The 22,118-nt window shown below is 25.5% G+C and overlaps 1 protein-coding gene across 4 annotated transcripts in view; it reads right to left on the minus strand.

The window, feature by feature from the left end:
• LOC100215166 (interferon regulatory factor 9) overlaps nucleotides 1-22,118 on the minus strand; it is a 74,884-nt gene that overhangs the window by 30,206 nt on the left and 22,560 nt on the right. The window contains exon 1 of one of the 4 annotated variants that reach the window (XM_065796376.1): nucleotides 5,138-5,225. The exons of 1 other annotated variant lie outside the window; for it this stretch is intronic. In XM_065796376.1, the coding sequence (XP_065652448.1) occupies nucleotides 5,138-5,143 (6 nt within the window). In that variant the 5' untranslated portion in view covers nucleotides 5,144-5,225. Of the gene's footprint in view, nucleotides 1-2,223; nucleotides 2,392-3,945; nucleotides 4,150-5,137; nucleotides 5,226-22,118 lie in introns of those variants that run through there. 2 more of the 4 variants (XM_065796377.1, XM_065796378.1) reach the window with 2 other exon arrangements.

Raw genomic sequence — 22,118 nt, forward strand, 5'->3', positions numbered from 1 at the left:
TTAAAAGAGTTAAGTAATGATTTTATTGAAAATACAATACAAAATATGCAAAAACTGATTTTCCATGCCATTCTCAAAATGTAGGAAGATATGTTCAATTGGTTACAAAAGCAGCCGCATCTGTATCTGGAGAAATGAGAAGAGACAGATACATTAGAGCAAAACTTTTATCTAAAAAGTATATTTCACACTTTGCTTTAGAAAATAAATGGAATATGTAGGATTAATTGATCAATAAACTCTTTTTTTTTCATAAAATTTCATTGAATAAGTTCTATAAAAAGTACATATAAAATGGCATTTAAAAAATTTTGTATTGCTCGTAAGAAATTCTTCTAGTGCTAACGTAATCGTGCTACTGCAAAAAATTTTGAGTTTTAAAGCAATCTTAAAAGTTTAACCAGAAAAAACCATAATTATTGCATTTTTTGAAAAGCAAAAACTTTTATATATCATATATTATAATATCAAAAATGTCTTATTTTCAGTTAGATGGCGGCAAGGAAAGGAAAATTTTTTTTAGTTTTTTAGTATCTTTTAATGATATTTAGAGGTTAAAGCAACATTATTTTGCTATCCAAAGCAATTCGAATGAAAAAAATGCAATGATGATCTACTCTAATACATATATATATATATATATATATATATATATATATATATATATATATATATATATATATATATATATATATATATATATATATATATATAATATATATATATATATATATATATATATATATATATATATATATATATGTATATACACACATATATATATATATATATATATATATATATATATATATATATATATAAAAGTAAACATATCGGTTTACATTGTATATTTATAATAAATGCAATAAATTTGCACGCAAAATTATTAAAAAAATAATCTTTTTGGTTTCTAAACCTCTCCTATTATTATTAAATTGAATCAGTAATATTACCTAATTTCTTTTTCTTTTTGGGAAACATGAAACACAAACAAGTTAAAAAAATATTCGTTTTCAATAAAATTTAATTAAGTTAAATTGTGATTATGCTAATTTCTCTCTTTGCATTGGCAACCATGTTTTTAACTCATTGGCAACCATGTTTTTAGTTAATTTATGTTGTTTTAATCACTATATTGGTTGAAGTTATTAGTAAACTATTTTTATATGCAATAGTTTCTATTTAAAGTATCAAGCTTCGTCATTGCACAAAATTGATTTATGAGTCATGTGCCCATTAATATCAGTTATTGCTTTAGTTTGATCTAAACACAATAATTCATGGAAAATCATATATGTATTTTTTTCATTACTTCAAAACCCCCAAATGTATTGCCTAATTAAAAAAAAAACTCATTGTTTTGTAATGCGTTTACTAAAAATATAAACAACATTAAAGAATTATTATGAAACTAATTTGTCTATAAAACAACTTATATCTCATAACTGCTCTTTTATCATGGGTAGGGAGCAAATATTTTGTAAAACAGGGAGTTTTATAAGACTGAAATAAACGTAAAACGAATAGTAAAGTAATACATAACCAATGTTAAGTGTTTGGGGGATCTAGACTGTTTCTTTTCAATATTCATATGAGAGCCATTTGTGTTGCAATTAAACCAACCGTGCATATAACCCTATTTTTTAAATCAAATTGATTTGAAATTGTTGTCAGTAACTTTTTTTATAATTTTATTTAGGACCCAGTCTCTTGCTGCATCATGTTTAAGCTATGTAGTAACTCAAAAGTTCACAATTTTTAAACAAGCAATATTTTATAGATGTAAAGACTAGATTTCTGATACAATTCATTAAATTAACAAAGTATTCGTCAAAGATAAAATTCAATATTTTTAGTACGCCAAGGTGCAGAAATAAATCAAAACAAGACTTTAAATCCATAAACTTCGTAATAGAACTTAAAAGTGAACTAAAATCGGTTTTATGAAAATTATAAAAGTCATCGCTTGAGGAAAATTTTTAAAATGAAAACAATCAGACATGTTAAAAAGTTTTGTACAGTTATTTTAGACTCGTAAAAAAATTATATTGGAAATCATTTTATTTCTTATTAAATTATTTGTATACAAGGATAAAGAAAAAAAATTCGTTTTTTTGACATTTGTATTTCAACAATAAATTAAAAACTTAGTAAAAAAAATCTCGTTAAAAAATTATTATTTGAGAAAGTAAAAAAAAAAAAAATTTAAATATTATTATTTACCTTTGCGTTATTGATTTTCGAATTTATATGAGCAAAGCACCAAATTTAAAAAAAAAAAAAAAAAAAAAAAAAAATAGTTATAAGCGCAACTGACCAACAATCAGTTTTAAATACGTTAAAAGTCCGGCACCCTACAACACCCACGAACTGTTTAAAATGACTTTTAAATGAGATTTTACATATAACTAAATAGACAAGGATCTTATCCAATTTACTAACAGATTATAATATGATGGCTACGGTAAGTTGAAATAGTAAAAACATGCCAAATATTTCTTATCTAAAAATACAACGATTTTAAATTTCTATAATGAAACTACGTTTATATTTTGTTTCAATTTATGAACTGAGCGAGTATTAGTTGGGTTTGACTAAGTTTAAAAAAAAAAAAATGCAATTAGAAAAACTGTAAAAGGAGAGAAATTCCATATTTTTATTTTTAATGCTTTTTTATCAAATATCGGCATCTTTTATCTCGTCTCTCTCAAAAATAAGTCAAATCTGCTAGACAATAAATATTTGTAGATACATATGTTTACATAAGTCACGCGGATTTTTTTGGTTTAATATTATAAAGTTTCTATTTATTTCGTATTTTAAAAATCATCTTTACATTTATGTTGCTTATAATTTGTATATATAATAAAACAAATGAAATATAGAATCATATAAAATAATGTAAAATAAAAAATAATATATTTTAATATATTATTTATATATAATATATATTGTAAATATATATATATTGTAAATATATTATGAATATATATATTGTAAATATATATATTGTAAATATAGTATATATTGTAAATATATATTTTTTCTTAAACTATATTATATATTTTTGTAAAACGATAATTTTCTAGGTTTTTAGAATCAAACAGAAAACTATTGTTTAAAAACCAAAGCACATAGTATGGGGTTAAAGATATTCGTGTAGAATAAAATTGTTTGCTGTTTAGTGAACTGATAACGAGGTGGGAAGGGGGCGGTGGTGAATCAATTTGTAGTATTAACAATATATATATATATATATATATATATATATATATATATATATATATATATATATATATATATATATATACATATATATATATATATATATATATATATATATATATATATATATATATATATATGTATATATACATATTTATATATACACATATATTTATATATATATACATATATATATAAATACATACATACATATATATATATATATATATATATATATATATATATATATATATATATATATATATTATATATATATATATATATATATATATATATATATATATATATATACATATATATATAAATATATACATATATATAGATATATAAATCAATAAATAGTTTAGCGCATTTTAAAATTACTTAAAATTACATAAAACTATTTCACTATACTCAATCTATACTCAAGGATAAGTGTTCTTGTTTACTAAATACTAAAAAAAAAAAAAAATGTATATTTAACAAGGTGTATTGATTTCTACATTTTTTATTTGAAATTGCTTTTAATTTGGTCATTATTTTATATTTCCAATAAAGTTTTTATTATATGATTAAAAACAAGCTTTCCTCACATCTGTACATCATATACATGGCGTAAAATACATAAAAAACACGCTTATGCATTAATCTACATACATAACGGACTAAGAAAAATATGTAATAAAATTAGATATTTTTTTTAGTGATAAGAAAATTTACCTCACTATTTGCACGAAAAATCGAGTAATAAAAATCGAGAACTTTAAAATCAGAAAGCACCGGAAAGTGTGTGTATTGATATTTTAGTGTTTTATTGTATTTAGAGTAATGGTGGTAATCGAAACCGAATGAAGGTTTCTTTTCTCCCTCAACAAGATTATCTTTTTAAAACGTATCAAATGTACAGTGGAGTATTTATACAGTGGAGTATTAATATTTAAAAAAAAAAATTTATAAAGCATTTATTTAATATAATAAAAAGAAAAGGAAGGTATATATAAGTATTTATTTATATTTGACGATATATAGCTACTATATTAAATGTTTAGAAATTTTGTTTAAATTTATCTGGTTTCGTTGTTTTTTTCTCCGAAATAATAAACGATGGAGAGACTAAAGATATAAGTTTATTAAAAGAAGTTCTTAGAACGATTAAAACTTAGGGAGTGAATTCAAAGAATTTCTATTTTTACCCAATCAAGTTGCTTGTTTTACTTAAAAGAAATGATTAGAGAGTTTCGCCGTTACAAGCTAACTTTTTAATTTTGTTGAGAATCATGACTTCGTCAACTTCATTATTTCATATTTTTCAAAGTGTAATAAACTGTGAGGTAATAATTTTCTTTTACTGTTGCAAATACATTGCTGAACCTTATTAAGTTTTAAAAATTGCTTGCTACTTTTCTTAAAGTGTCTCAAAATAAACACATGTTGCAAAGTAGACGCGTGCTGCAATATAGACACGTGTTGCAAAATAAACACGTGTTGCAAAATAAACGCGTATTGCAAAAAAACATTCTTTAAAAAATTCAACCTATAGAGTCCATCCGTTTGGATTAAACCTAACCGTAATATTTTTTTAACCTTGAATAAATACTCAAACGTAAAAACTACGTTAATTGTATCTAGAAAAACCAAATGATACTTTAAAATATAAACTATGTATATAGTTTGCTTTTCTATTTATTTTTAGTTTTTTTTGTTGAGCTTTAATACAAAATACCATTATCCCCCATTTTCATATTATCTTATCTTCCCTTATATCTAATACTTACAAAAAATAAAAATAAAATAAGAAATTGTTCTACCCCAATTGAAATAAACAAACTCAAAACGCATATATTCTAACAGAACTTATATATATTAAAAAAAAAACATGTGCAAAACGCTAAAAAATAGTGATGATTCTTACAATCATCCAACTGTGATAAGTGACGAATAAAACCAAGTTTTTTGTAGCAGTTGGCCTATCTTACTTAGCTAACAAAACTCCTATTTTGACTAAAAAAAATTTTATAAATTAAAATGTGGTCATTAACTGTAACGACCTCTTAATCCGATGTATTATTCAATGTTTTACATTGTTCAATAGAACTTAAAACTTTTTAAGGTCATCTATAAATAACCAATTTTCAAAGTAGATGATGCAAACAATGTTACAAATTAACGCCTAATCTTTGTTTTGTCAGTTTATTTTTAAGTTTAAAGACAGTTTTAAATAACGTAGTTAATAGTCACTTTTCTTCAAACAATACATTATATCAGAAATTGAAAAGCATTTTTATAAAAGGCGCTAAGTCACATTTTTATTGTTTTGAGAAAAATTAAGGAAAAAAAAATTATCCGGCGAAATGTGTTTTAAATATCAATACTTTTGTAATTAGAAAAAAAGATGGTAAACAACATTTTCATTTATAGAAACATGAACAGACTTTTACTTTTTTAATAAAAATTGAAATTTCATAGAAAATTCATTTTCGGAAAAAAAAAGACTTAGATCCCTTTTTAAAAAAGCGTTCTTAAGTATTTTGAAAATCCGTCCTAGTGAGCATGCATTGGCCGGGGACACCTATTAGACGTCTTGCGTACTCCAGACAACGCATGCCTACTGGGATATGTCACACACATTAAAAAAAAACCCCACAGTATATGCAATCTCCTAACTACTTGGAGTATTGTATAAAGTTTTGAAAAGTTATGGCGACTCACTCCCTTTAAAAATCAAACACAAAAAATTACATTGAAAATTATGTACTTTCAAACATTGAAGTAGAAAATTCAATAAATATTTTTACTATTATGTGCTTTAAAAGTAACAAAAAAACAAAGCAATTATTGTGGTTAATGCAGTTTTCTACTCCTTAGCTACGCCATAGCAACGGTGCTAACAACCAATTTATTTATTTAACTTCTTGAAGATTTCTATTTGAAGTTTTGGAGTATTTTTTATTGTTAGATACATTATGCTTTTTTACTGATCTGAAAAAAATTTTTTACTGCTCTGTTTTATTATTTCATAGTCATGAAATACATAGTCTGGCCAGTTAAAGAGCGCTTCTGTTTATCTTATTGTTAGCGTTTTTTTAAAACCAAGCCTATCAATGAGTGCACAATTTTTGTAAACAAATGCGCATTAAGAAGAACATTTACAAGAAGAATGTTGATTTGTCCATAGTTTTTGCAAATGCCATGTTTTAATTGTTACACTTTTAGCTCTAGAACTTCTCCAAAAAGTACAAATATTTTTTTTATTTCAGATATCCATCTCCGATGATGTTCTTAACAAAGAATCATGAAGAAAAATTTTACAAGTTATAACTAAAGATAAAGCTTTAGTTATAATATATTATAACTATAGATATAATATGATATAGTAACTTTACTTATTAATATGTAAAACTACTATATCATATAGTAGTACTTAAAAACCTAAGGTTCCAAATCAAAAAAAATTTATCGTTTGTTTGCGAATGGCTAACATATTAATTGTAAATCCAAATGAAACTTTTTTGAATCGACAGGTTCACTACCTTCAATAATCCATTCAGCTATTAGAGCTTCTAAGAGCTTCTTATTGAATAATCCTTTTTTATGCAGGATATAGTAGTTTCTCATAATCCTTAAGCTCAACTCAAAAAAATCAACTTTTTCTTCTAAAGCAGATGAAAGGTAATATTTAAATATTTATTTTTATTTAAAAAATCAATGTTTAATACAATTGTGTTATATATATATATATATATATATATATATATATATATATATATATATATATATATATATATATATATATATATATAATATATATATATATATATATATATATATATATATATATATATATATATATATATATATATGTATATAATATATATATATATATTTTTATATATATATATATATATTATATGTAGGCTCATATATATTACATAAAGGCCTAGATATATTCATTTTGGTAAACATATAGAGGGATCAATGTCACTGTCAATTTAGTTATTTATAATTGGTTCCAGTGTGTTTTAACTGAATAAATATAACAATACTTATCAGATAACTACTTTGGCCAAAAGGAGCCATAGAAAGAAGGAAGAGAAGCCCATCTTGATAATGAAATTTTGAACAATAATCTAAAGTCTATAAAGATGGTTATTTTAATAGCCACAAATCTTATAAAATCATTGTTTGGTATGAAGTAAAAAGATAAAAAAATTTATCTTCAAAAATAAAAATAATGAAATAATGCTTAAGTATTTCTAGTAAAGAAAGATAGAGAAAATCTTTCATGTTATAAACTTCCTACTGGCATAGAGGTTTTTCAATGCTACCTATATCTAAGAAACCTGAATCACAAAGTTAAGAAAAGGGTTTTAACTAGGTGTCATTTCAAAATTAATTCATTTGGTCTCAGATGTCCTCCACAAGCTGACTGTTGTATAATGTCTGAATTGTAAGGTCATGGAATCTTGCAGGATTCCCTATCATAAGACCTTGGAAAATATCAAGTAAATTATGAAATCAAAAATTAGCAACAAATTTATTTTTATCTTTATTTTAAACATTGAATAAATTTTGCAATTTAAAGAAAGAAGATTAATAAAATGGTGAACAACTATTACAAGTTAAAGAAGAATAGCAAAAGGAACAGCCCAACAGATACAAAAAGGAATGACGAAATTTTTGAAGAAATGTTAAAATGCTTTTGGATTAGTAAAAAAAAAGAAGAACTAATTGAAGATATTATGAACGAGAGGAGAAAGACATCCAAAGCCAAAAATGAAGCTATTGCGTTTATCTTGGACCAACTTGGAAATAGGATGGGAAAAATAGGAACAAATGATGAAAAGATTACGTACACTATTAAGAGATTCCACAAAAAATTGTTTAGGATGGAAGGAATAGGAACAAATGATAAAAGGTTTACGTACACTATTAAGAGATCCCACAAAAAATTGTGTTCCATGTTAAACATGGAAATTAAACTAAACAATGTTAACAATCATTACAGTTTAGAAAACCCTTTAAGAAGTGATAATAATTCTGACTGTGAATATGTAGCAGATATAAAATAAAGGACAATCTACCTCTGTTGTTTTGTTACGAAAAAATATTTAAAAAAAACAGCTCTTTCAGCAATAGGCGAGAGAATTTCAGTTAGACAACTCACTGCAATAGTGGTAAGTGTTATTGCTAATTCAGGAGGTGATGTTACTTATTTTGAAATATCTTCTTCAACTGCATTTAAAGTTGCAAAGGAAGTTTTAACTAAAGAAAGAGAAAAGATTAAAAAACACGTTACTTGATCTTGTTAAATCTTCATCATTACCAACTATTCTCTATTTTGATGGAAAAATAGTTAAGAAGTTCACAATCATTTTTCATCAATTTCATCAAGTTCATCAATTTGATATTTTTGATAAATAACAAGGATGCGTTTTTGATACAAGTTCTGTAAATACTGGTAAAAAAAGGGTGTGTGCATTAGATTAGCTGCAGAGCTTGATAGACCTTTACTTTTCCTAGCATGTAGGCATCACACATATAAAAGGCATATTATTCAATGCAGTAACATTTATCCAAGCTGTAAAATAAATGACCCAGATAATCCATTGTTTAAGAAGCCTAAAGATGTATGGAACTCAATTGATCAAAATTCCATTGTGTTAAACAAAGTAAAAATTGAAGATATTTCTGATAGCTGGCTGCAGGTACATTCAACGAAGCCTTATCTTTTTCTCAAAATATTACCAGAATGAAAACAATGAATAAGGTATTTAAAACTTTGAATAAATTGAATACTCTGTAATAAAATAAGTTTAGTAAGCTACTGTTTTGTCTCTAAGTAAGTAGTCTTATTTATATTTGAATGTAGGTCTGATTATCTAGAGTTAGCGAAAATGACAACAATGGTTTTATCTGATGATGAACAGTACAGATTATGAAAACTTGGGCCTGTACACCATGCCAGATTTAGGGCGAAGGGAATATACTTTCTGAAAATGTAATTCTTTCTAAACAATATTTCTAGCTTGACAGATTTCGTGAAGAAATAAATAAATGATATGACATTTTTTACAGCTGTATTTTGCACTGAGTGCAAACCTTTATAAACATAAAGGCTGAAATTCCGGCTGGCACACTACATCACGTGACATTTCTATGTTTTAAAAGTTTTTAATCATTTTGGTTTTTATTACTTTTTTCTTTAAAAATTTTGTGTAATATTTAATAGTATAAAAATCTTTAGGATATCAAAGCTCCTTGACAGATGAGATGCTCAAAAATCAATCCTGTCCAGGCAAAACCTGCTATAGAGTCTCTAAAAAGACACACCTGGTACATAGACCCAAATATTTTAGTTATGCCTCTTGTTGACAAAAATGTACAAGAACGGAGTGACATTGCTAAGAAGTTGTACTCAACCCCAAGACCTACAATTTTTGCCATAGAAAGACATCAAATTAATTTAATTATACCGAACTCTTTTATGTTTGATGATGATAATCCCCCAAGTTTGACCCCACTTATAACTGACCAGATTTGATTAATTTTTCATATCTTAAACCAAATGCAAATGCTGAAGTAAATACAAATGCTGAAGTACAATTAAATGCAAATGCTGAAGTACAGTGGCTTAAGAATCCATCTGAGAGATGGAATCTAAAAGACTATTACCTAGAATTCAAACAATTTGTGAATAATCTTGAAGTAGTAAATGACTGTAGTGAAAGGGCTATAAAACTAGTTCAGGTATCTTATTTTATGTTTGGTCCTACAATGAGGATAAAAAATAAAGCGCCTTCCTCGTATCAAACAAATATAATAGTGAAAGACAATTAAAAAAAATCTGATTATGTAAAAAATTCTTTGTTTACAAAACAAATTTATAAACATGAACTATGTTTGACAACTAATTACTTCAGAAACTAATCATAAATATGATTTTATTATGTAAATATAAATATTTTAAAATGTAAAGCATCTTGTTAATTGGCAGAACACTAATATAGTGCAAAAAAGCTTAAAAATGCTTTTTTTAAATTTTTTGATCTTCATTGTTCAAGTAAAAAGAAAAATTAAATTTAACATTATATTTTTATTTCCTTCAAAAAGATAAAACAACAAAAAAAAAAAAGGAAAGAAATATTAATTTAGATAATAGTAACACTCCCCTCAGTTAGTTCGAAATATGAGCAAAAAACGGGCAAAAATGACCTTTGGACCCATTGAGGGAAGTCATGGAGTGATCTAATTTTTTTGGAACACCCTAATATATATATATATATATATATATATATATATAATATATATATATATATATATATATATATATATATATATATATGTATATATATATGTGTGTGTGTATGTGTGTATATATACATATATGTGTAAATATATATGTGTATATGTATATATATATATATATATATATATATATATATATATATATATATATATATATATATATATATATATTTATATATAAAGTTTAGAAGCTCCTTTGAATAGGATAATGAGCGAACACAAAAATAAAGGATAGTCTTGAAATTGAGATACATTTCTTTAAATATCTCTGTAAAATTAACATAACAACTTTTAGAAAGTTAGGATTGACCTTAAAACCTTGAAGCAATTCTGTCATCAATTAGCTGCTTATTCTTACATGAATTTTTTGGTTGATTTTGTGAATGCTAATTCTGCTATTCTAAATAGTAAAAAAAAAAAAGAGACATAACTGACTAAGGACCACCTCAATTTTTGCAACTTATTATATTTTTTATTTGTACCACAATTACACTTTTCAAAAAATTTTGATTTATTATACAATTTCTTCAGCCAACAAAATTAAGAGTGTTTTTCAATTTAGTAAACTCTGCCAACTTTTTGAATAACGTATTCTTCGATATAAATTTAAATTTTTTAACTTTTATTGTTTAAAAACAAAAGAATCTTGCAAAAACGGCCCAACTGGCCGTCATTATTTTGACTATGATTATTCATATGAAATTTAACTTTAAACTTTCTGTCTGAATTTAACTAAAACCATCTATCTGGATATGGCAAACTAAAGAAATAAATAAGAATTTTAATAAATAAGAATTTTAATAAATAAGAATTTTAATAAATAAGAATTTTAATAAAGAAAATTTCAAGGCAATAAGTATACAAGGAGAATAGAGCAAGTCAATAGTTATAGCAGCCAATCAGAAACAACAAGTGCATCAGAAATATCATTTCATCAAAAAAAGAGACAAGTGCATCAATGCTTAAGAAATGATATAACTCTAGTCCTACAACAAACTGTGATTCTGATGTTGATAATTTTTTCTTTATTTGTAACTTTAGAACTATTGAAAATATATTTCAACAGTATTCTACATCCAATGAGCATAATAGCAAGCTAAATGTTTTTTATAAAGAATCTATACGTATAGAATTTTCTATAGGAATTATTATCTAATGTTTAAACTGCGACTTTGATAGTACATTTTAATCATCTCCATCTATAAATTGTGTTTCTGGTTCAAAATCACATTAAATAAATTTACGTGCTGTTATGGCATTGGAAAGCTACACACTTGCTGAGTTAATTATAATGGCTCAGCAGAGTCAATGGAAGGTCAAGAAAAATTCTAATCCTCCATATAAAAGTATAATTTAAGATATAATAAATACCTCAGAAATAATGATTCAAGTTCATTCTTTAATGTTGTTAAAAGTAAACCATACAGTGTTATATTATCAATAAGCTGGAATGTACTGGACATTATCAGAAAAGGATATGGAATGACGCAAATTTGCAATTTAATATGGCAGCGATGCCCAAAGCTACTTTTATAGAAAAATTCGTGAAATATCTGTTTATTTTTATATTCTAAATTACAATACAAGATTTTCTTCTATAAGTTGCATTTTTAAAATGCTTGGGTTTCCTGAAGGTTTTTATTTTTAAAAAGAGTTTTTAAAAAAGATAAAAAGCGATTGAAAAATTTGTCAAGATATAATAATTGTAATGATATTAGTAAAAAAACTAAGAAAACATTAAAAGATCAATAACAAAAGATTATTTTGACATTGAAAAGGAGAATGATAATGTGAACTCTTATACTAGTGGTAGTTTTTAGTAACTTATAAAAAAAACTCTTCTTTTTTTTTTTTTAATATATATATATATATATATATATATATATATATATATATATATATATATATATATATATATATGTATACATATATATATATATGTTTTTCTCACAAAAAACGGTAATAACTCCAGGTTGCTTAATGCTTCTATCTTCAAATTTTCGCATATTTATAAACTTTTTTTTGAGTTCTGGAACTAGAATTATAATATTTGAAGTATAAACAAGTTTGGTTAAATGTGGTTTGTCAGACTGAGATTGGCAATAAAGCGATTTCGGCATATTTATAGCCGCCATTTTAGTTATTTTAGAGATTTTGAAAAAAATTTTTTTGAACAATTATCTAGCTACCATTTGGAAAAATATGATGTATTTAGTGCATATTTCACTCAAGATCAGTGTTTTAGATCTTAGACAAATTATGTTAACTCAGCATCAAAAAATGCAAATTTCATTATTCGTTTAAAAAGTTAAAGTTTTTTAGGAATTTCCTGGTATAAAAAACAAAAAACAAGTTTTTAAACTTCATAAATAAAAAGTTAAATTTAAAAAGGATTTAAATATTTAAATTTATTTATGTAGGGCAGTATTGTTAGAGGTTTAACTTAATGTAACTTAATGCACCATGTTTATTCAATCAATATTTTGTTTTTGTCGTACTTTATTACGCTATGCTAATTTATTTTATTTCTTTATATTTAATATTAAAATATTAAATATTTTTTACTCTCTAAAATTTTAAAACTATTTACATTAAAAGGGATTACCATTTATATTTTAGTATTTATCTAATGTTACATAGTCAGCAGTAACCTAAGTAAAATATTGTTAAAAATCTTATTAGGGTCTATATATTATTTGTTAATATACTAAGAAATTGTAATGCAAGGTTTTTGTGTCAGGAAAATCATATAAAAAACATGTAAAAATCTAATTGTTTTTGATAAAAGTAGATCTTTATTAATTTTCTTGCATTCTTTATAGTCACTGTTGAAGAGATGTTTGATTTACCATTAAATATTTATATCTTATTTACTATAAAACCTGATGATGTCGCTGTTTTTTAAAAATCCATAATGACCGCTCAATATTCTCTAAGCTGATCTTGGCGTCAAAATAATGCTTAGTTGCTCAAACAATATTTTTTTATAAAAAGTGTTTATAAAATTTTCTGGTCTAAATAAAGTTTTTCTGATCAGAAATAACTCGTATTGGGTAAAGTAGCCTATTATGGAAAGAGTTGCTAATTTGGGGAGGTAATGTTTGTCGCGTAGTTATCCACATTGTTTATTTTTTTATTGATCGATATGTTATCATTCGTATGTGATAAGTTTAATATGTGAAATACAGTTAGTTTAACTATGTCAATTCAGACGACAGGTGGATAAGTTTTTACAAATTTTAGAATTTTATTTTTGTGCTTTTTGACACTCTTTTGAGACAAAAGATAAGATATTTTTGAAAATCTTATACTAAACCTTACCTTATTTGCACACCACTCATATTGCCTAATTTGTGGAATTTTCAGCTACTCAATGTGGAGTTCCGCATAACAGGTAACAATTTTCTTAAAATGTTTTTTTTTTATTTGGCTTACACAAGTTATACTTTTGATTTTTCATCAGATAGTTTTCAGAAAAAAATAGAACCAAGAAATTATAAGAAATTAATTGCAGTAATTAGGACTAAACAAATGATTAACTACATAACCAGTAAAGTTTTTCAAGGTGCGTCAAACTACATTAAAACGCTATACTAAATCTGAAGAGCGAGGAGGAAGGTGTTGTTACACGCTTGTACTTACAGGCAATAACTGTAGTAACATGCATAAATCCTGTCATTATATTACACCGTTAATAACTTCCCCGCAAAAATATATGAAAAAAATAGAACGAAAAGGACACTGCCTGGATCTATTCATCCTGCCATTTGACAGGCTTGATCCAAACAGATATATTTACCAAATTGTTCTAACGGGTGGCCCAAGATAAATGGCATAGGTAGTGTTTTTATTATAACTTTATTTTAGCTAGAAAAGTGAATTTTTTGTTAAAAGATTCATTATTAAATTCTCTATAAATCTGTCTTGATGGCTTTGTTTTATGGTTTTATTTATATTTTATTATATTTTATTTGTAGATAATGAAATCTAAAGATTTGCAAAAGCTTGTACTTTCTAAATACCAAAATGGTGATGGTCCATCAAAAATATTTGCTGATATTAAGGGTGTCATTGGGTTTCATACAATAAATCGGTGGTGTCAAATGATAAGAGAGACAGGCTCTATCGAGTTGAAATGTCCATCAGGTGTCCAAGATCAGTTCGAAAAAATGCAAACATTCAAAAAATCAGAAGTCGTCTGAAACGTAAAAAGAGGATTTTATCTTGAAAATTAGCTAATGAACTCGATATCTCCAGAACCAGTGTTCAAAGAATACTTCAAAAGGATCTCAACTTGCAGGCATACAAACACAGAGTTGAACCACTGCTTACAAATGATCAAAAAGTCAAGAGAATTAAATTTGCAAATTGGATAAGAAACCGCTGAAAAGAACAAACACTGAAAATTCTGTTTTCTGATGAAAATTTTTTTAATTTAAATGGTATGTACAATGCCCAAAATGATCGCATATGGTCCACTAATTGCAATGAAGCTGATAAATATGGTGGTATTAAACAGAAACAAAAATTCCCTCAAAAGGTAATGATTTGGTTGGGAGCTTGTTCAAAAGGTCTTACACCACTGGTTATTTTGGACAAAGATACAGTAAGTCATGACTGGTATATGAAAAAAGTGTTGCCAATGACCTAGAAATATGGAAACGAGATGTTTCGTGATGATTGGACATTTCAACAAGATGCAACCTCACATACGCATCATTTAACTCAACAATGGTGTCATGATAATTTTCCTGCTTTTATTGACAGAAACACTGGCCTCCAAATTCTCCCGATCACAATCCTTTTGATTACTCAGTATGAGATGAACTCGTTCACCAAATGAAATGGAATAAAATTAAATCAAAATTAGCATTAATTCAAGAACTTAAACGAGCCGTAAAAAACATTAGAGTAAATGTAGCTTTAGAAAGTTGTACTAGTTGGACCAATCGCTTATATCGTATGACAAAAAATAATGGAGACTATTTACATTAAATAAATCAAGTCATTTTGTAGAGAATTTAATAACAAGTCTTTTAAAAAAAATTAACTTTTCTAGCTTAAAAAACATCAAAGTTATAATAAAAATACTACATATGCCATTTATCTTGGACCACCCGTTAACACTTTATCAATTGTACAAAACTAAGTAAAGATGACTCAGTTATACCATTTTTGGATGGCCATTATTCCTATTCTATTCATCATTCCAGTCTTTAAGTCAAATGTTGAATTAGACGGCCCATGTTCCTCAACTAGAGGTCACAAATATAAAATCAGAATGCAGTGTTTCACCCCTCGCGGAATAAATAACCTTCGTGCATCGGCGGTTAGCTCAAGATTACATTTCTTTTCAAACAGAGTGTACCAAATTTGGACCAAACTTCCGGATACTGTTATTGAGGCCAAGAGCTTAAACAAGTTTAAAGAAATTCTTGATGAATGATTTACGAACAATGAGAAAAAATTAATTATAAAAAAAAAAGTACTGGGCTGCTATAGCTGAACGTTGCTACGTCTCAGCTTGTGGATAAGATTTACGCAGTTTTATCACTAACTAACTAACGTTTTGCCAATCATAAGCGATCTTTTACAAATAAAAAGTATTTAAAAGACACCATGTTGACAAAATATATATGTGAACTAAAAGATGAAAATGTTAATGTTTTTATACTGAATTGGTCCATCCTTAAAACAGCGCCTGCATATAACAATATTTCCAATAAATGTATACTATGCCTACAAGAAAAATTTAAAATAATGACACATGCAAACCAAGAATATTTATTAAACAAAAAATTGGAATTAATTTCGAAATGCGGGCACGCAAGTTTCTTCTAAAAATACTATAAAAAATGAGCTCAAATAATTGTGACATTAAGTCCCCTTTTAAAAAATATTTTTTCTAAAAAAGCGTTAGTATTCATTTGCAAAGATTTCTTTTTATAATAGCGCCAGGAAATTCCACAAATGTGTGAAAATTAACAGTAGCCAAGACATTTGCGACTTCCTGTAACTTGATTTTTGATATAAATTGAAGTTTTATTTATTTGATCTTTCAATTCTGACGAGTCTTTATTGATGAAACACAGTGTTAAATGAGAAAAATTTTTGTTAAGTGATTTTCTACTAATTTATATATATATATATATATATATATATATATATATATATATATATATATATATATATATATATATATATATATATATATATATATATATATATATATATTCTTGAGCTGGCTGTAATGCAAGTTATATTGGAGAAACCTCCAAACATTTGGCAACTAGAATAAATGTGCACCTTAAAAGGAATAAACAATCTTATTTAATTAAACACTTAAATTTATCTATTAATTGCAAAAAATCTGGCTAACTGCGATTCTTTTGAATGAAAATAAGTACACTGTCAATATAACATCTTATTTAAAATAAACTTAAAAATGATATTATGATAAATAATAAAAAATGTTTTGATAAATAAAAATAGATGACCAAATAGGGAAACTATCTTGTTTGGTGAAATACAATAAAGTCAAGTTTGGCCATTTTTGTAGTTTTGATTTTTGTGGGGGCACATTGATACTAGTCCATGAAAAGAGTAGAGTTAAGCACTTCAATCTTTAAGTTAATAAATCTTTAAAACCTTTTAGATCAAATCAAATTAAATATATTCTGAATAAAGTTGTTCCATCAAGGATGTTTACAATAGTAATATGAAGTAAACACCAGCAAATTTTATAATAATAGTATGATAATAATCAGAACTAAATACAAGACGGAGTAAATAAGTATAAAGTAGTAATAACAGCGATTAAAAGTAATAGTAATGATTATAAAAAGTATATACAAGCTATAATAATAATAATAAAAATAATAATAATAATAATAACAATAATAATAACAATAATAATAATAATAGTAATATTAATAATAACAATAATAATAATAATAATAACAATAATAATATTAATAATAATAATAATAACAATAATAATAGTAAGAATAGCAACAAAAATAATAACAACAACAATAATAACAATAATTACAATATATTAAAAAAATAATATAAAAATAACTTTAACAGTATTAACAGCAGTAACATTTATATTGATTTATATTGATAATGATAAAATTAAAAACAGTAATATTTGTAATAATAAAAATATAGTAATAATAACAATAACAATAAAAGTGATGAAGAAAATACTATTAAAAACATTTTAGTTTAATAAAAATTTGATAAATTTAACAAAAGATAATAAAATTAGTATTATAACACAAAAGGAAAGATAAAAAATATTAGATAAGTAGAAGCTCAGAGTTAGGGTTATAAATAACAAGTTGTAGAAAGGTATAAGATTTATAAACAATATTTTTCTAAAAAATGGTTAAAGAGACCAGTTTTAAATTTGAGAATGATATGAGAGATTTTAGTTGGGAAGGAAGATTGTTCCATATTTGTATGCTTTTATGTGAATGGATTCACAGCTGTTCATATTTTAACAAGATCTCTAGTTACCAACTAGCACTGGGGATCTTGTTAAAATTGACAGCATAATGAGAAAAACAATTTATAAAAAAAAATTAAAAGAAAATGCTTCTTCATCTAGCTTCCGGTTAATTGATCCTGAATTTGGATTTATACAGAATAATTATCCAAAACACAGTCTAAATTATGTTTAGAATATGTTCAAGAACAAAAAGCCTGGGAAATCTCTAAAAGTATGAAATGTCCAGATCAATCTCTCGATTTAAACCGAATCAAGTTACAATGGGAAGATTCTGATTGAATCATTCCAAAAATGTCCAACGTCCAAAAATCATTTTTTAAATATAAAAAAGGAGTCAGGGAACAAAATGCCTGCAGAAACTTTTCAAAAACTCATCAATCGAATATCAAAAGTAACAAAAAAAATCTTTATTTTTTGTTGAGGAGGTTTTTGTTAGCGATTTTGTGTTTTTCTTTTGCTTATTTATCTCAATAATATGTCACAATGTTGTTCTTACTAAATATGTTATTACCAGAATTAAAAGATAAATATTCAATTATTATTAGTAGCTTTGAACTTGACTTTTATAACTTATAGCTTAAATATCATAAATATTTAAATATAAATATATGTATTTAAACTATTAATATAATTTAACCAATACAATGAAAAATGTAGAGTAAACCGGGTAAAACTGCACACCATATTACTCCGCACACTGATCAAAATTATCAAAAAAAAACTAAACGAATATGGCTATAAAAAAAATTAAAAATAGATTCAAATGCAGAACCATCTCATCTATTCGAATTGATAAAATTATATGCCAATTCAACTCCATTTTTTTAAAAGCTACTTTAACAGGGAGTCAAAATTTTTGATATATTTTGAATCGTTATCCTTATGCAAAAAATTTGTGTTACAAAAGCATAACTTTTAATCAATTAAGGTATGTTGCCATTAGTTATTATTGTCTAGTACTTTTAAAACAGGAAGTGTTAGTTAAAAGTATCGTGCTTTTGTTTATGCAAATGACTTTCATACAACAATGAATAATTTTTTTTTTAAATTATTAGTGTATGAGTAAAACCAATACAAATATTTAAATTTTTATAAACACAGAAAACCTTTCATATTATCCTTCAGCTTACACAGCTGAAGATTTTATATGAAAGGCCCTCTGTATTTATAAAAGTATTATATATACTAGCTGATCGCACCCGTAGAATACGGGTCTTTACAAAACCTACCATTTTTATACATATCTATTCCACACCGATAATTTCTAAACCTATTTCTTAACAACTTTATTATTTTTGAGTAAAATAATTAATTTTGAAAAAAACTTTAAGAGCAATAAACATAACTTGCGTACAGTTTTCGCATACGTGGAGTTTATAATTAGATTTTTTATAATAGATTTATAATTATGTTTTTTTTTCCTAAATGTGCTTCCTTGATAGATCAGTGGCTTAATGCGCTGTCATCAGTGTTGTTTCAGGGAGTTTAAGACACCCCTTAGTACGCTAAACTTAATAAATATTAGATATCTAAAATTTATTAAGTTTAACTAAACTTAATAAATTTAGAGATATCTTATACAAGATTGTTCCGTATAATGCCTGCAAACATATGCTGAAGACGTTGACACTTACAGGCTTTTATAAGTAACGCTGAACAAATGGAACTACCAAGATTGTAGACCATTAAATCATAGTCATAAAAAGAAAGTTCATTCTTATTACTAGATTAAAAACTAAAGACACGATCTTAACTATTAAACGCTAATCTAAAAGTTAAGCTCTGTTGATTAATGCGCAAAAAATTGGGCGCATTAATCAACAGAGGGGCAAATCAAAAAGTGAAATTTCAAGTTATCATTTAAAATCAAACATTATGTTTCGTATTTTTTCAATCTTGTCAATTTTTTTAAATACAATAACATAAATACATACGATCCTGAAAAAAACGTTATTTAAGTGGATTTTTTACATTTGCATGTTTATTAACACATTTATTTTAATATATTGATTATGTATACTTAAAGCATAAAAGTAGGTATATCAAAAATATCAAAAATATCAAATTAAATGTGTCGCATAAACAAAAAAATAGGTATATCAAAAAGAATTTTAATTGCTGAAATAAAATTTAAATTTTTTTCTAGCTACAGGCTTTTATTTTCCTTTCTTTTTTGCCTCTACACCAGCACCTTTTAAAGTAGCAGGACTGCCTTGTTACATTTTTTTAATTCAAACTTCAGATCATAAATTCTTTTCACGCTATATGCAGCTTATTAGAACAAATTACGAGAGCACATTAATAACATATTAATCTCAATCATAACATATATGCAAGAAATTTCCCCGCTTTTGATGTTTTAAGAATGTTGAGCTTTTTTAAATCTTTTCGTTTGCTAAAGTTTAACATATCGTTACATATGTTTGTATATAGTCTCTATAAAACTTCAAAGTATTTTGTATTTTAAAATAATTAAATAAAATAATAAAAAAAAGACGCCAGTAGAAGAACTCAAACCTTGGATTTTTAGTTCAGAAGCTCTGCGCACTATCCACACGGTCACAATACCGCGATGATTTTGGAAAATTTTTTAAACTATATAATGATTTTTTTTTTAACGGAAATGATTTCTATAGATTAAAATTAAGAAGATTTTGCCGCAATGTAATTTTTAAGTGTAATACTTGATAAATGTTTCAGTATGTTTTAACATTACTTAATTTAAAGATTACGTACGTTAGATATTTGTATTCATGTTTATTCACGTTTTCTTATAATAAAAGAGCTGCAACTCTTTCTGGCCACTACCTCGGTTGCAACAGCTGCCAAAGGTTCAGTGTTAAACACGCTCGAAGAGGGCACTAACACTACTATTAAAATTATTAGGTTCGGCAATAATATATAGAGATTTAACCTTTAATGTTCTTATTTTTTCAAATATATCTTCTTTGCAAAAGGTTTTATGATAAACTAATGCAAATTAATTAATTAGGTTTCTTTTCGTCAATGCCTTTCTGATGTTGATGGATCCGCGTATTTAGCTGCATTTTTTTATCACCTACGTAAACTTTGGAACAGTTGCATTTTATTATATAGGATCCAGGCTAGCTGTTACTAAGTAGTTTTTTTTTGATGGTAATAAAGATCTTAACGTTGGGTTTGATTTAAACACAACTCTACATCCTGCTTTTTGAAATATTTTTCCAAATTTTGGTGATACCCATGGTAAAAACAGTACAGGAAAATTACTGCATTCTGATGGAATTGTGTTTTTATTCTAATATTAAAATATTAAATATCTAACATTAAAAAGTTTTTTTAATGAATTGGTATGCAATATTTCTTAATTGCTTTCCATCGTGCCTGTTTTCGATAAACATGTCAGTTAAAAAATTTATTTCGTTTTTTAAATGATGTTTACTACAGATGGAGTAAGCTCTGTGTATAAATCTTTTAAATATAGCAGTTATGCTTTATTTAAAAGATTGCGATTTGAATGTGATTTAATTTAAATGTTAGTGCCTCTCTTCGATATTGTTTGTAATCATATTTTGTTTTTGTGCTTTTATAATGGAAAATAAACGTTTTTGTCTCATTTTCAACTTGAGTTGTGTATTATATTGCAGGATGTTGTTGATTTTAAATAATTTGAAATTTTTTTGCTTCTTTGATGTTTGGAAATCTTGTATGATTATGGTCAACGTATCGTAAAAATGATTTTAGATTAAGTGCAGGATTTAACGTCTTATTGTAGAAAAGAATCTGCAAAAACCACCATGAAATAAAGTCCGATTGGTCCTGAGTTCTCCATTACGTAATTTCATTGTTCAATGAATATAACATGAATATAAGCAAAGTTCTATGAGTTGTTTTGTTTCAGGTATACTTAGTTTTGTTAAATTTTTACATAATAAGCTGTTATTTAATTGTTCTAAAAGTATAGAGGTGGCTTTTTTAACGGAATTGACCGGCACAGATTTACAACATCATAAGACACCTGAACCTAATTGTTAGTAATATTCCAATTTTTTGCTTTTTCTATAAATTCAAAAGAGTTTTTAATTCGTGTCGG

This window comes from Hydra vulgaris, chromosome 04 (assembly GCF_038396675.1).
Source record: "Hydra vulgaris chromosome 04, alternate assembly HydraT2T_AEP".
NCBI classification, from domain to species: domain Eukaryota; kingdom Metazoa; phylum Cnidaria; class Hydrozoa; order Anthoathecata; family Hydridae; genus Hydra; species Hydra vulgaris.